Here is a 15,462-nt window from a genome sequence, read left to right on the forward strand (position 1 = left end):
GTCATGGGCTGAAAGGAGGCTTGGGCAGAGGGAGAGATGTTATAGAGAGAGGAGTCAGGGGTGACATTTTTAAGAATCTGTTAGATCTATTAGAAGGATTGGTAGTGCCTGACTACTCAAGCTGAAATAGATTGATGTCTATAGCAAAGTGTGATGATTGCAAGTAAGCCTAAGAGCATTTCAATGATAGAAGCTAGTAGCTTAAAAAATTTGTCAGTAAGATCAGTAGTAGTAATGTTGATAGCAGGCATTCAGTTTTCTTTGCTCATTGAAGAGGATCTGAGCATGCACAAGGTGAAAATGGATATAGCAGAATGCTATCCACTGACCACACTCACACTAACACACACACAAAACTCTTAGTTTATGGAGGGATTATAATGCAATAAAAGTAGTAACCAACAAATATAATTGTCTTCTTTAATGAATCTACAGTGCATAAACAGTAATAGTATACATACAATGGTCTTAGATCTCTCTAAGTCTCAAGGCTTTTCATTTTATCAAAACAAGAGATGGCAACAGATGTTGTTGGACCTCAAGGCAAAGAGTACTGTAGCTTAATACAATATGTCAAAACACTCTCACAAAACCCTCAAAATATCCTAAGCACAGCTCAGATTACCTCAAAATCCTTAACACACACAATACATGACTCAAAGCTTTGTGCTCTAAGCAGAAACTAATCACAAACATGTTTACAAGAGTCAAAGAGCACAGATCTCTGTTTACAAGTTTTCAAACCAATCATAGACCCACAGAATTTGAACCTATATGATCCAGAGACACAAAACACAATAAAACACTGTCCAACAGACCAAAGGGTTTGAACCTCTGCTACCTATAGTGCTGTGCATCACAAATACCTCAAAAAATCAAGATGATGCCCTGCAGACACCACTCTCTTATTCTCAGATTAGAGCATGATCTAAAACCTCTTATCAAACTGGGCTCAAATCCTTTACAAGCTTCAATGCTTCACTTAGTTCTCAAAGCTCTCTCAATAATAGTCAATAATGCATTTATTCTCTCACCTGAAGTTACAAACACAAATTCAGAGCTAGAGTGCAAGACTTTCTGTGCTCAATACACTATAACTGTGAGGGTCAGAAACTTGTATTCTACTCATACAATATTGTATTTAAATACTCTACTGTGGTACTTACTAATACAATCCTACTATGGTATCTTCAAAGCATGGGACTCTGTGCCAGATCCTGCAGGTATTATTCATATGCATATTGCAGTTGCTATGCTTATTCTCTTCTGGACCAGGACTGCACAATGTTTCCTTACTAGCAGACCTCAGCTAGCAGGCCTAGCCAGGTCTGCTTGCTTTCTTATTTCTCCAGTGACACATCTCTGACAGTGGTAAACTGTTCCAGACCCTCAGAGTTATCTCCCATGTCTGGAGTCAGCCACAATAGTTATGTTCTCTTTTTCAGTGTCTCAACATTCTCTTCAGCTCACAAAATGCACTGCTTCTAGTCTGACATGCATCAATTAATTCATCCAATATAGTATGTATCATACCTCAGTATGATACAGAGTCTTTTGCTGTGTTAAGCATGCTAAAGCACTGTAAGTATGCATGTGAGTCTCTGAGCAGTACATGAGCTATTTATCTCTGAGAGTAGTATTTCTCTATCTATTCCTCTATTGTCATCATTTTATTTCTCCATTCAGCACCCAGTTATTCAGATACCTTTCTTTGGATCTCAGTTCTCTGTTCTAAGGCATATCCTATCAGTACATCAATGGCTGTGCATCCTTGATCAATGTGATCAGGATTGCTGATCATATTTTGATCACATTCTTTTTATCTTTAGCATGCCCCCTTGTAATGGTATTGGCATGTTTAGAGCCAAGTGCTGAAACCTCACATGCAGTCTAACCCCTCTGGTATTAGTCTGCTACTAGGCCATGCACTCTGCTCATTGTTACTTCAGTTTAGCCTTATAATAGCTAGGTTTCTGTGTGCTCTTATCTTATTCTCCATTACATGCTTACTGGACTGAAATGCCATCCATGTATTCTCAATTTTTGCAATTTTATATGCTTGAACATAGAGAAAATGTGTCATCATGATAGGTGTAAGAAAAGAGAAATAGAAGTCTTGAACTAATTGTTAGGTCTGAGTGACACATGATCAATAACACATAGTAAATAAGCACTGTATCATATTTGTACAATCACACTTAAGTCCACTTAGTGTGTTTATAGATGTTATGTTCCAAGATCAATACAAATAGTTGACTCAAGGTAAAGTGGTAGAATAAAGGATAGTTCAAGACTAGAGATACATAGTATTATCTACACTACTTATATACCTCTGAGCCTGTCACTAAATATACTATTACTAATTGTAAGTGTTGATCTCTGCACTTGCTCAGGCATAGAAACATGCAGAAATTTTATTATTACAGATATTACCAGCATAAATAACAGATATCAACAAAGATATTCTAAAGACTTAGCTTGAATCTGGTCTTCAAGACAAATGTGAGTTTCTGCAGAAGTTTGTTGAAGGTATATGTGCTTATAGCTGTCAATGTTACTTCTTACTCAGTGAGATTACAGGCACATATAATATAGTAAGTACTAATATATAACTCTCTTTTTCTGCCAGTGTAATTATTTTCAGATATATCTCACAAACATGCATGACCATGGTTGTATTTTAGTGTGAGTGAGCTATTTGTGCCTTCTGAACAGCATTGGATATGGTATAAGCATCCACATAAAGCTTCTCTCAGAGATATAATTTAATTATATTTTCTCATTTGATTCTTCTAATCTTTGCAGGTTATGATATTGCAATTTCTCAAGGCTTGTATCACAATCCATATACTTTGCATGTTCTTTTTGTTAGACCTAGGTTGCATGTAATTAAAACATGTGATAAATAGGTGCTGTATTATATTCATACAGTCACACCTAAGTCCACTTGTTGTGCTCTATTGATTGGTGTACTTTCAAGGCCAAAGACAAGTGGCTCAAGAATAAAGTAATGTGAATAAACTTTAGCTTGAAGCTGGGGTTATATCAGTGAGAGCTGTCCTATTTATATACAAGTCAGTCATTGAGAGAAATATACTACTGCCTATTATACTAGTTCTTATCTTTGTGCCCTTTATCCTTGAGCATTATTACTGTCTACAAAAAGGTTGTTGTGTATTGTTGAAGACTGTTGTCACATCAAAAGACAATGATAAATGCAGCTTGTTGTGATGACTAAGCTGGTTCCACAGTCCTAAGCACTGGTATAGATGCCCTGACTAAGCATAAATAGGGGTTAAAGTAAGGAAAAGATAAAAAAATCATAACACTTTTATGAGGATGATACAAATAATGCAGTTGGTGGTGCTTGGATGGCTATGCAATATATTAATGTTATACCTTCTTAAAGTCTCATAATTCACCAATATTATTCAGATTAAAGATGCACTGGCTAATTTGATGTGGGCAAAATTGAGTGCCAACTAGCAATATCAGCTATGCACCACTATTGCTGATGTTTCCTAGAAGCTGATGAACATATAGCTTTCATGGATTGGTAGCCTCTTTCAGAACCTATATGGACAGTTCTTTGCAGAGCCTATGATGACAATGCAATTCAGCAAGAACAGATAGGAGACCTGCACTATTGTGGTCTGTTTTTCTCCATATCCAAGTGGCTTATTGCTGTGGCTTCTGGCTATCTCAAATTCTCCTCTTGTATTTTTCATATCAAACAGAAACAGAACAGGATGTAGTCAACCATTAATAAAATTCATGGATTAGACTTTGTGAGAGATGATGCTACTCCATTCATTCTTGACTCTGAATTCAATGCTGACATCCAGGGCTCTAATCAAGTTAGACCTTATGACCAAGGTCACTGCTTGGCTGAAGAGGCTTCAATGTTATTTAGTTGACTTCTAACAGGATCTGTTGATGATGAAAAGATCCTGAAGAATCAATAATGGCCATGACTTCTTCAGTCAAAAACACCTTCTTGCCAGTAGCATGAGGCTCTTAGCTGACAGTTCTACAATCAGTCTAAAAGGCAGAATTAATTCTTAGACATGGGCTGGCAGAGCATGTCCCCTTCATGTCCATTGGTCTTTCTCTAGGGTTGCTGTGGCACCTTTGTTACATCACTTGCCAGCATGTTACCAGATTTACAAAGATTCCTGACACTGTCTTCAGATGTATATTCTGACCTTAATCAAATTGTTATTTTACTTAATTATTTTTCCCCAGTCTAGCGTCATCATTAAATCTCATAACTATCACCAAAATGAATTCAAATTTTTCAAACATAATCATACAACAATTTTAGTCTTCCCAAACTGACATTGGCTCAGAATGTACAGCAGGGAAAAGCTTCATGTCATGGAAAAGTTGACTCCTTGGCATTGAAACATATGAGCGAGGTGGATGACGAGGAAGTTCTGGAGTCAGTGGAGGATGGACATGAATGCCAATCATCATTGGCATCTCAGGAACTCTGCTCCACCGCATGTAGAGCATTATAAGGAGAAGAAAGACTGCGAGTGACCCAAGGATGGACGCAATGATGATTGGGGTCCACAACATTTCGGCAATCTGACGTGAGACGAGCCGTCGGAACCTCGGAGGAACGTGCTGGTCGACAAATGCTGGGATGGGAGGGCAGAAGGTTATTGTGAGATGGCCAGGGACTAGGACAGAGTCTGTGAGTTAGGCTTTGGAGAAAAACGAGTCCAACTACTCACCAGAAGTACACGAGTACCTGGTAAGAATCAGTGCACGCTACCGATTATGCAAAAAGGTGACGTACAGCAAGCTTATGGGGATGGAGGACGTGCCCAAATTGCCAATGGTCCCGCAATGGAATTCAGACTCGTCGACGCGAACTGTGGGGCAGTTTTCGCCTTGAGGACCGCAGGATCCTGATTTCGTGAGCATGGAACTCGGAAGGTAGGAAGTACCCGTACCTTGATCTAAGAACCTGGAGCGAGTCAGGAAATGCGATCCAGGAATAGAAGGCGACTCACACAGATAGGATCTCTGCACTATGGTACGAGTGCACCCCCTCGGCCCTGGTACCATCTTCATGAATTATCAATGGCTGTCTTTATCAGTCTTGTCTGCCTGCAGGTATACCAGAAAAGCCTCACACTTCCAGAGCCACAGCTGCAAATCACGGTATTATTAGTTCACAGCCGAAACCAAGTTCGCGTCCCACTTACTTATTTTCCAAGCGAACGATGAATGCCATGGTGGTAGGGAAAAGGAACGAAAAGAGCATCCAGCACTGTAGATAGAACAACATGAGAGTAGGTGGTAAAAAGAACTGGGGTACGTCTCAATATAGTTGACGTCTCCAGTGTTCTATGGACATGTTCTACGCAGCTTGTCGTAATGGAGGTCCGCCGTTATAGTTATTGACGACGGATGGGATCAGGCTTCTTGGAGACTAAGAATGAATTAGAGTTGGAAAGAAGCAATTAAGGCTCTCGCCGAGCTGCTGTTATGAACCATGCACACCTGGTGTAAGATATTTCTACCAACCTCCAGGATTGTCGTCGCGACGGCAGCATGAGTACATGGCAAAGAAGCGGCATCCTTCAATGGTAACCGTCAGACACTGCCATGGAAACATCCCGGCTGCCGCTGCATACACAAAATCACAATGAAAGGTGATCTCGAGCTTTCTTTCACGCGAGTACTAGGCACCGTACCTAGATATTATGACTCATTCCAATCCTCCAGCACTGCTTAACTCGTTGACTGATGATGCGCTTTTGAGGACCACGGTGTGTATTATTATGTTACCCAACATTAGACAGGTGTCGTACCAAACGAACTTAAATGCCACCTCGCCAATCTGGAACAATATTCTCACCCATCCGGGTTCCTTACCATGTAGCATCCACAGCATCGTATATTTAGTCCCTCTACATCTAAAATAAATAGGATTAGTATGTCCTGTTGGAAATCCTCAGTGTTGCACAGGGTAGACTCCAGGCTGGTAAAGCCAGAAAGAATGAACTTCTTATTCTACAGCTCCTACAGAGCTTGTATTTATACTCTCCGGGCTTATATCTAGAATTTACTACAACTTTCTCTTTCTCTCGAGCTTACTCATCAACTCTCGGCATGATGCCAGATTGCCCTTTCTAGAACTTTCCAGCAAAATCCCAACATGTCCCTATGTTAGTACACTGCCAAATGTGTGGCAGACACTGATAACCATGTCCTTCATTGAAAACACATCCGACAAGTAAAGCATAGGAACATCTGCACCTATATCCTTCAGCAGTCGGCCACAAATTTGGGCGAATGCAATCGAATCTATCCCACAGGAAGTTAAAGACTCCTCGAGAACGACGGCATTGATGCAATCAACGAGTATTTAATCTTCAACCTTATCCTCGGGTGAGCCCCCATTAAATTTTGATATACCTTGTAGATTTAGTCGTAAAAAAGCATTTCATGCCATTGATACATGCAGTAAACGTTACAAGAAAAATCAAGAAATCGTGATCCACATCATAGCTAACATTAAGATCTTAATGGCCCACACCTTTCTCAAACACAGTAATACTTTCCACCTCTTCCAAGTGGTAGAGCGGCTCCAGGACGGCGTTTCGCTGTCCAAGTACCCACTTCTTGATCCAGTACGGTAGGAAGGTGCCTCCCTGATAGGCGACGTGCTTCCACGTCGGCACAGCGAACACATAGTCGAGTTCCTCAAGTGTTCTTTGTTTGGTTTCCGGCAGCAGGAAGAAGATCATTATCAGCGCGAGCACATTAAGCCCTGCATAGAACCCGAATGCTATAGGTAGCCGTCATGTCATTTAACGATTTGGCCCAAGAAACGAGCAACAACTCACATCCTACTTCTGTTAGCGCCGTAAGCATACGCGGGAACGTGATGGATAGGACGGCCGCCCAGCCCAGACAAGTAGCAACAGCCCACGACATGCCCATCTCACGATGCGTAAGCGGGAACACCTCAGCTGAATATGTGAATGGTACGGGTCCTTCTCCGGGCGAATAGAACGCTACAAGAACAGTGATGAAAATAGTAAATCAATAGTGGGCCCCTTGATGTCGGCTTACCAGCAAAGATGAAGATAAACAGCGCGATCAGCGGTACTTTTGCAGAGCTTCCATCCGGGATCAAGAAGCAAAGCCCTGCAGCAAACAGAGTCCAGGCCATGTTTGGGAATGTGAACAACAGGAGGTTTCGTCGACCGAAGGTATCAATGGTCTGATATCATTAGCACGTATGTATTGAATTGAATGCCGTGTTTTACTGACCCAAACAGCAGGGAATGCGAACAGCCAGTTGACCAATCCGAAGCCGAAGCTAGCCCACATCGCCTGGCCGGTGGAGTACCCTGCTCGGACGAACACCGTCGAGGAATAGAACGCGATGATATTGATACCGCACATTTGCTGAGCGATCATGACCACCCAGCTTGCGAGTGTCGCGCGGCGAACACTGGACGACTACCGTGAGATGGAATGCATTGTTGTATGCGGCATCATACAACTCACCGAGGAATGGTGAACAACTCGATGACACGGGATATATACGTGCTTCCTTTGATGACCTCGTATTCCTCAATGAGCTGTCGGTGGACATAGTACAAGTCTCTGGCGGCTTGCAGTTCGGTGTTCCTTAGCCGTTTGAAGGACTTGAATGCATCAGCGTATCGACCTTTCTTCATATACCACCGCGGAGACTCTACACCCCCATGCAAGTTAGATTCCCTCCTTCGTGCTTGGTAGAGTCAAACGCACCAGGACAGAAATATATTCCGATAACCAACGGCACCGCCGGTAGGAAAGCGCTGCCGAGCTGCAGCCGCCAGGCAATATTCCCAACGCGGTAGAGGATAAGATTGGCACAGAAACCAAGGAAGATACCAAAAGCGGTCCACATCTGCCAACTCATCACTAACCCTCCCCGAATTGCGGCTGGTGTATTCTCTGCGGCGAAGACGGGGGTCGTGCTAGCCTTGGGACCCATCCCGAGACCAAGAAGCAGCCGGCATATCTGATCATTATCAAGTCAGATCGAGTTTCTGTACGGCAAGGCAAGGGTACACACGAAGAGCTGAGGCCATGTCTGGGTGAAACCAGAACCAATGACAGCTGCCGTACAGAAGATCCCACAAAAGAAAATCGTCCCTCGACGACCAAGGTAGTTGTTCAGTGGGTCAGTGAGCCAACATCCGAGGAGGGCGCATGCGATGTAGGGGCTGCGAGTTGACCGTGTAAGCGGACTGAATTGACGGACGACGATGATTACGTACCCGGCGTTAATAGTCCCAACGATCCATTCATTGTGTTCTCTATTCGGAGCACTGTTGTCTGTAGGGATACCAAACTCGGTCGGGAAAGACAAGTTAGCACCGTTCGAACCGGTCTGATCCCATCCCTGCACCGCGGCAGCGAGGGAGCAGATGATAACGGTCATGTACAGGTCTTTTGGCTGAGACCATTTGTCTGTCGAAGATGTCAGTAAAGATATCCTGCAAAGAAGGTCAGAGAGGTAACGTACGTGTCTTTTCTCTCCTGATTGTCTCTCGGTCCGCCTCATCCAACAACGGCAGCGTCTCGAATGCACCAGGATTCTGAGCGAGCAATGCGCCCTTTTTGAATGTCTCCGTGTATTCGTCGAAACCTTTCTCCTTGGTGAACTCTTCTACTTGCGCGAGAAGCTTGTCCTGGGGAATACCATGGAGGGGATTTTGGATCCTAGGGCCCACGGGGAAGTTGTAAGCGATACGGGTGCGGGGAATATTAACATAAATAGATGTTCACCGCGCATTGACATTGCTGACGAGATTGGCGTGATCGTGCCGCTCTTCAGATCCTTTTTCTGGGTCAGACATCGTTCCCGGCGGAAGAAAGGGAAAGCGAGAGTGGCTTGGACGCGGAAGACGCTGGGCATCCTTGGCTTTTATACTGGTCTCGTTATCCTGTCAGGGCGATCAAATATCAATGCGGGGAATGTAGAAGCATCATCGAACTTCTATATCTAGAACTTCAAACATTTTCCGCCATGTTCCGAAGCGGCTGTAGCACCTATTATTTATTATTTGCACACGACGTCAGTAACCATGTGCTTCGTCGAGTCTGGTTTCTAGTATTTCACGCCACCTGGCGGGATGTCTCTGACAATAATGATTGTTTTCACTCCAAGGAGAGGCACGGTAACGACAACGAGAACACTCACAACGTGCTGGTAAAGAGGCTTTACAATGTATAGCAGAGGTCGTGGCTGGTCACGCATCTCCCCCATATATGTGAGCCTGAACTCACCATCTCCATCTGTGTGGTCATCTGAGGATGCAGGTGTGACGCAGATGTTCTGGAAGATGAAATTCTTGACCCGGACCGTGTGGACAGAGCTCAATCGCATCAGTTGGTCAACGCCTCGATTTTCGAACGATTGGTAAAAATGACGACCCAAGTAAGAGCCGGCCGTACTATCGCTGGTTGCTATGAAAAGAACGAAAAGCGGCAGTGGTAGGGTTGGCTGCGGACAGAATGGAAACCCGAATGGGTTAAGCCATTGTATAGAATCCGGTCGAACCACTGACGGACAGCGAGGATTAATCAATACAAAAGGATCGACTTCTTGGCAGTGATGGACAGTTTCAATCATCCTTAATGCCGTATACGAAGCGCTAGGGCACATCAGACCACGACGTACATAACAGAGAGCGTAGCATGCCTACTATGACATACAATGCTGTGGTGCCGTTTATGTATCAGGGAGCACAACTACCACTACCTTGCGCCGGAATTGCAGCGGAACGCTTCTCATGCGTCAGTCAAGTCAGAATGGTTTACAATCTTACGTACCCAACAAAGTCAACGCGACGGATATAACGATGCACATCTCGTCTGGAGCCCGTGGCCCCCAAAAGAACTGTAGTTCGATTCAGCGTCTAAGGCAGAATTCGCGCTAAACCCTACGCGGCTTATACGGATTCGGACCTAGAACCCGGATCATTGTTGCCGTCCCTGGCGGAGCAATGGGAAGATGGCAGAAAATACTACAGTAGCGTGATAGTATCATGAACCCTGAGCTGTAGAAAGCGGGAAAACAAAACGAGAATCATTTGACGACATCTCGTGGATGATCTTGAAAGTGGTATCAATTTGAATCAAAAACCGAATGATGCGATTCGATTTACACTCGGCCGAAGAGAAAAAATTTCTAGTAAAGACGTACAGGCAGCTAATAGCTGCGCTGGGTATGTACCGATCCATCGGTAGTCAACTGTGCGTGGCTAATGTCTTGGTCATGCCCAGGAGTGTCAATTACCGCGCAGTACTGTTTTACTGAGAGCATCTGCTTATCAGTGCACCGTCGGTATCAGTCTCAACCTTTCTTCGCGTAGAAATGCTCTCCCCTTGGACTCTCCGACGAATGGCCTAGCAATGTCAGTATACAGCGCAAAGATATATCGTGGGGAAAGCGCCGTATTTTGTGGCAAATATTGACAGCCAAGGGGGGGGGGGGCAACGACAAGTCGAAAAAGGAATACGATCACGTGCACGCGCTTCGGGAACTGAATTTCGATCAAATCCCCACTCTTCTTCCGCTCTACCATGGCCTTGGTATGAGACCTCGTCACTGCTTCAAGTCAATGTTCCCTAACGGCACCTCTTCTCTATTTTTCACCATGGGGTTGAACATTGTTTTTCGTCTTTCATCTGGATTCCGGTCAGGACCGCTTTGAACAAGACTTGGGTGGATTGGATGCTAGGCAGTTTGGAGAAGGGAAAAGACTGCGTGATGAAGCATTGTTACTCAAGGTGAGCATACCTTGTTTTCTTTCGTGGATATTTGTCGCTTACTGAATTTCGCCGTACAGCAACGGCGGGACCATAAAGCATCGGATATTTAATAGCATCCAGGTGTATGCATCAATCACCCCTGTTGGTTCTTCTCATGAAACCAATAGTCTCTTCAACGAATAGTAAGTTTGAGAAATATTTCCCAATGTACAAGCGGTATGGCATTGGAGATTCGCGATGGCTAATGAGGCGTTAGAAGACATGTAACATGCTAGCCCAGGTAGCCCGCAAGCCGGTGCGAGGATCCTCAATGCTACGCGTCGGCATCCTGATATCAAAAGCGACAGGTTATCCTCGGCGGTACCACCAGCGATCACCCTCGAGTTTCGCCACCTTGAATGCACGCGCATCCAGTTGCCTACCTTCAGACTCCCGTCGCCGCAGCAGCGCCGTGCCTCCTCACGATGTCTGAGCATGACACGAGATGCCGAAGAAGAAGGTCCCATCATGTCGCTTCAACAAATGAATTCATTTCCGCCGTCATATCCTCGTTTGCACCGGACACTCCTGCAATCAAACGTCTTGGCTGTGGATGAAGAAGAAGCACGCGCAGTTCATTTTTATACTCGCAACTAGATGCCATCCTTAGGGCTTTCGTGTCTCCGAGGACGAAATCTGCAACGGTGGCATTGCAATGCGCTAGCAACGAATTCGTGGCTGTTTCGACGCGTTGCCGTGCAGTCCTGTGCTTCGCCGTCAGTGAAGATTTTCATCAATCTTCCTCTACTCATCAGAAAGAAGAATAATATCAAAGGCTTCCTCACCGAACAAGGAAAAATCTTGTTTACAGTTCCACCGTTTTGAATCTGATACTGGGCGCCAGCACTAATCTCAATTTTGGACTGGGCGTCTTTGGGATTTGATGCCCAGGACAAGATGATTGTAAGGGAGTGAGTTGTTTTTTTATCTATCTGGCAACCCAGGGTTGACGGAACCGACAAATAGTCCTCTTAGGAACATCGTACGTCCAAGGTCAGCGACGGAATACCTTTCCTTGTGTCTATATCTGTTGAAGGTCGCAAATGCAAGCCAGGCAGCGAGCCACGGGATTTCGAATAGTGTCCTCCATGGTCATCTCTCTCTGCTCTCTGGCCCGACCGTGGACGCATTATCTAGAAACGAAATACGATACTATGCCATATTCTCCGGCTCCGTGAGACCTAAGGTCTGCGAGTTTGAAGACACACTGCACTACGTGGTATCTGATGCTGATTACTAATCAGAGATAGTGGCGTTCTCAAGTGATACTGTGCCGCGTAATGATAGTGGTGGGTCACGTTTCATTCCTATTATTACTTGTATGCACTGGCCTCTGAGGCAACTCAAGATTTGTTCGCCCACGAACCCTTTCCTGTCGTATTTCATTTTGGCGCGGCAGCGCTTCTTTTCGCTACGGTATGACATTTCTTCCACGGAACTTGGAAAATCAATCTTGATCGTTCGTCTCCGCATCCTAGTCTATTTTTTTTTCGAGCTTTCAATGGCAATGCTCTTTGGCGTAGGGCGTGCGGTGCTACAACAGCAGTGGGTAGGTTGGTAACTTTTTATCTCTGATCATGAATATTGCAGGATATCCCGCCTACATATTGAATGATGACTTTCGTTTTGATTTCTCGCTTTAAGATACCATCCCCCCTATAAAGCAAGCATTCGCTCAAGGGTCAGCCGACCCTGCTTCTTTTTTGTTTTTGTCAGGTTGAAAAGTGGCAGCTGGCTCTCGTCCAAGGCTCGGCGGTTCTTTCCTCCTACACTTGCACGAATGCACATTCTTTTATATTTAATGGTTCAAGTTGGGTTGCTTGTTCTGACAGTCAGTCTTGGTTTACCTTGCACTCTTAACGATTGTCACCTATTATATGTGATCACCACAGATCCTGCCGATGGCATCCTGCATGAACGCCTTTGCGCTCTCCCCAGGCTTTGACATCGTTTCGGTTACAGCGCTGGCAGAGTCGCTCCCTTCGCATTCCTGGGAATTCGGCACGGCCTCGGAAGCGCTCCTCGAGCTCTACAACCCAGAGATATCGGTCTATGGCGTATCCCCATTACCCGCGCAGACGTACGAGCCTTCGTCTATCAAGGCTCTCTCGTATGCGAAAGACAAAATTGTGCTGGGCCCAGGCGCTAACGGACTAAGCGATGGGGACGGCGCAGTTGGCGACCCCGCGAGCTTGGGTGTGTTCGCTTGGCTGATTGGTAAGACTGATGCGGCTTATGCGGATGGCGCTCGGGAAGAGATGGAGTATATACTCGAGCAGGCGCCGAGGTGGGAGAATGGCGCCATTAGCCAAAGAGTGGACGTCCCTGAGCTGTGGTCGGTGGTTTATGGCTTTCTTTGATGGTCGATGACGCTGCTCGCAGGGCTGACTTCATATACATGGCGCCTCCTTTCATTGCGTACTACGCTGCTGATACAGGGAACGTATCGCTTCTCCATGAATCATATAAGCAATGTAGGTATTATCGCGAAGTACTGCAAGCTGCCAATATTTCCGGCGAGCCTTACGATGGCGTGTGGATGCACATCATCGGTCCGCAGAACCAGGACGTCGGGCTGTGGAGCACCGGGAATGGTTGGGCAGCTGGCGGGATGGCCCGCGTCCTGGCGACGATCATGAAAGCGCCCATCTCGCGGGATGCTGCGTGGCGCGGGGAAGCCATAGACGACCTGACGGCATGGATCAGGGAAATCGTCGACGGCGTTGTTGGATCCCCCCCTACCATGGAGGGACTGGCGCGGAACTACCTGGACGACGTGTGGGGAGACGGCCATGGGTTCGGGGAGATCAGCGGGACGTCGTTGATCGCTTCTGTTATCTATCGGATGGCTGTGCTGCGTCCGCGTGTGTTTGGTTGGGAATATATTGAGTGGGCTGATGGGGTGCGTGCGACGCTGGGGGGGGATGATAGCGAGGGGAACCCACATGTGACGGGTAATGGGACGGTCACGCCGGCTGTTAATCCGCTGGGGTGGCTGGACACGGTGCCGTGGACGGCTGGGAGCCCGGAGGGACAGTGTTTTGTAGTGCTTATGTATGCGGCTTGGAGGGATTGTGTGTCTGATGGGGAATGTCAGGGGTCGTGATGGGAAGCGTTGGGCTGGGGAAGATTAGTTGCATGTGACTGGATGAGCTTTGGTCGTCCATGTGGGTTGTGGGTTGTGCACGTTGTTATTTCTTCTGCCCTTTGGTGGGTGACTGTAGCTTTGGGGCATGTCTATATTTATTCGTCTTATTTTATTGTATGAGGGGATGGTTCCAAACGTATGTGTGTGTCTATGTAAAGTACGAATACGAAGACTGCACAGTTGCATAGAATTGATCAGTTACTTGGACCATTTACTGGACATGTGTAAGATGGAGGCCAAGCTTAGATAGAGTCCATAAGTTGAAGACCCCCAGCTCCGAGATGGCTGATATTTGAACTTGGAAAAGGTGACGAGAACAGGTCCAAGGTGATTAAGGGAGACAAACTTTGTGTCGGGAGCACATGTGAGTGAACCTCGAGGTATTTCTGTCAGTGGCCGAAAAGAAAGTGATGTCACGCGGTGGACGCAGCGGTTGAGATGTAAACTTTTGCATGTGTATGAGGGCTATTTCAGGGATCTCGGAGTGGTCTAAATCTCCAAGTCAAATGCTCCTTTCTCATTTCACAAAACCTATAGCCTGTGTTGGTGATCTATCATATTCACAGGCAAGTGCAATTGAACTATCTTATAATGCATAGGATTTGGTGTGGTCCTGCATCGGGAGATGGGGAAAAATATATCTTTTTGCATATCACATAATGCATACAGTTTTGGGACTATCTTTGGCAGGGCATGTATTATTAGGGGGGTCTGGGGACCCAGAGTATACCATCATGTTTGTCATGATTGCTATGGGAAGATACCTCTTCAGGTAGATTTATACATGACTGTATTACATAGTAACCGGTGTTGATGGGAGAGCTTGCGGCCCTGACTTGAACCTTTCTCTCGTCTGTGCAGAATGCTATGTAACTGGTCCTATTGGTGATTAATCTCCGAGTCATACGGCCCTGAAATCCAAAGACTGTGAGGGTTTTGTGTCATAATACCCTGTCCATTATGCTAGAATCTCACTGATAATATCCTCGAGGTGGATTGCTGGAACTCCTCGAAGAGCAGGTCATGCGTATGTTCAAGTCCTCTCTCACTGACATGGTTTCTGAATAAATTAGACTTGTCTATTCTTGGATTATAGACGGGTAACCATCGTTGGGGCTAGTAGTGTCTCCCACAACCGCTTTTTTTTTTTTTTGGCTCAAGCGCTGGCACTTGCTGAAGCCCACCTGTCGAAATCGCGTCAGAACTAAACTCGCCCTCGCCCTCAAGCCCCCCGAAACTCAACCAGGGCGGCGGCGTGGGGATATGACGGGACGGACAACTTGACTGACCACGGGGGGGGGGGAACGGGGTGCGCCATGACGTGAACAAAGCAGACTGTTATGCCTATCTAATATTTGTCGCGTTTCATGTGCGACATACGTGATCCCGAACTGGATGGATGCAGCGTTTCGACCGTCATCATCACCACCACCACCATCACCACAAAACCGCACCCAGCGCTCTCGTTTGCATTACGTTCA

General features: G+C 45.8%; 4 protein-coding genes across 4 annotated transcripts; 2 read left to right on the plus strand and 2 right to left on the minus strand.

The window, feature by feature from the left end:
- Nucleotides 1-4,320: 4,320 nt before the first annotated feature.
- On the minus strand, nucleotides 4,321-5,570 carry BT62DRAFT_1078627 (uncharacterized protein; the record flags this gene model as incomplete). Its single annotated transcript, XM_043179409.1, has 7 exons — nucleotides 5,515-5,570; nucleotides 5,217-5,443; nucleotides 5,145-5,160; nucleotides 5,022-5,095; nucleotides 4,805-4,975; nucleotides 4,740-4,756; nucleotides 4,321-4,685 (listed from the first exon to the last, which is right to left on the minus strand). Exons 2-7 carry the CDS (start codon nucleotides 5,297-5,299, stop codon nucleotides 4,321-4,323), a joined length of 726 nt encoding a protein of 241 aa, XP_043036749.1. The 5' UTR covers nucleotides 5,300-5,443; nucleotides 5,515-5,570.
- Nucleotides 5,571-6,396: 826 nt separating this feature from the next.
- On the minus strand, nucleotides 6,397-8,935 carry BT62DRAFT_337715 (uncharacterized protein). Its single transcript, XM_043180550.1, has 10 exons — nucleotides 8,806-8,935; nucleotides 8,543-8,739; nucleotides 8,295-8,487; nucleotides 8,090-8,240; nucleotides 7,780-8,035; nucleotides 7,534-7,723; nucleotides 7,294-7,477; nucleotides 7,093-7,243; nucleotides 6,864-7,034; nucleotides 6,397-6,805 (listed from the first exon to the last, which is right to left on the minus strand). The coding sequence occupies exons 1-10, from the start codon at nucleotides 8,874-8,876 to the stop codon at nucleotides 6,540-6,542; spliced, it is 1,830 nt and encodes a 609-aa protein (XP_043036750.1). The 5' UTR covers nucleotides 8,877-8,935; the 3' UTR covers nucleotides 6,397-6,539.
- Nucleotides 8,936-10,597: 1,662 nt separating this feature from the next.
- BT62DRAFT_337972 (uncharacterized protein) lies at nucleotides 10,598-11,580 on the plus strand. Its single transcript, XM_043180552.1, has 3 exons — nucleotides 10,598-10,812; nucleotides 10,872-10,976; nucleotides 11,079-11,580. Exons 1-3 carry the CDS (start codon nucleotides 10,757-10,759, stop codon nucleotides 11,428-11,430), a joined length of 513 nt encoding a protein of 170 aa, XP_043036751.1. The 5' UTR covers nucleotides 10,598-10,756; the 3' UTR covers nucleotides 11,431-11,580.
- Nucleotides 11,581-12,253: 673 nt separating this feature from the next.
- Nucleotides 12,254-14,081, plus strand: BT62DRAFT_337855 (uncharacterized protein). The gene is made up of 3 exons (XM_043180551.1): nucleotides 12,254-12,664; nucleotides 12,726-13,168; nucleotides 13,216-14,081. Exons 1-3 carry the CDS (start codon nucleotides 12,614-12,616, stop codon nucleotides 13,937-13,939), a joined length of 1,218 nt encoding a protein of 405 aa, XP_043036752.1. The 5' UTR covers nucleotides 12,254-12,613; the 3' UTR covers nucleotides 13,940-14,081.
- Nucleotides 14,082-15,462: the final 1,381 nt, after the last annotated feature.

The sequence above is a fragment of the Guyanagaster necrorhizus genome, assembly GCF_019112545.1.
Source record: "Guyanagaster necrorhizus MCA 3950 unplaced genomic scaffold BT62scaffold_24, whole genome shotgun sequence".
NCBI lineage: Eukaryota > Fungi > Basidiomycota > Agaricomycetes > Agaricales > Physalacriaceae > Guyanagaster > Guyanagaster necrorhizus.

Coding starts and splice junctions, on each gene's coding strand:
- BT62DRAFT_337715 (XM_043180550.1), bottom strand. CDS start 8,876: ATGTCTGACCCAGAAAAAGGATCTGAAGAGCGGCACGATCACGCCAAT. Junction 8,740..8,805: donor GTCAGCAATGTCAATGCGCG/GTGAACATCTAT, acceptor CGTGGGCCCTAG/GATCCAAAATCCCCTCCATG. Junction 8,036..8,089: donor AGACATGGCCTCAGCTCTTC/GTGTGTACCCTT, acceptor GATAATGATCAG/ATATGCCGGCTGCTTCTTGG.
- BT62DRAFT_337972 (XM_043180552.1), top strand. CDS start 10,757: ATGCTAGGCAGTTTGGAGAAGGGAAAAGACTGCGTGATGAAGCATTGT. Junction 10,813..10,871: donor ATGAAGCATTGTTACTCAAG/GTGAGCATACCT, acceptor TTCGCCGTACAG/CAACGGCGGGACCATAAAGC. Junction 10,977..11,078: donor AATAGTCTCTTCAACGAATA/GTAAGTTTGAGA, acceptor TAGCCCAGGTAG/CCCGCAAGCCGGTGCGAGGA.
- BT62DRAFT_337855 (XM_043180551.1), top strand. CDS start 12,614: ATGCACATTCTTTTATATTTAATGGTTCAAGTTGGGTTGCTTGTTCTG. Junction 12,665..12,725: donor TTGGGTTGCTTGTTCTGACA/GTCAGTCTTGGT, acceptor TGATCACCACAG/ATCCTGCCGATGGCATCCTG. Junction 13,169..13,215: donor GTGGACGTCCCTGAGCTGTG/GTCGGTGGTTTA, acceptor CGCTGCTCGCAG/GGCTGACTTCATATACATGG.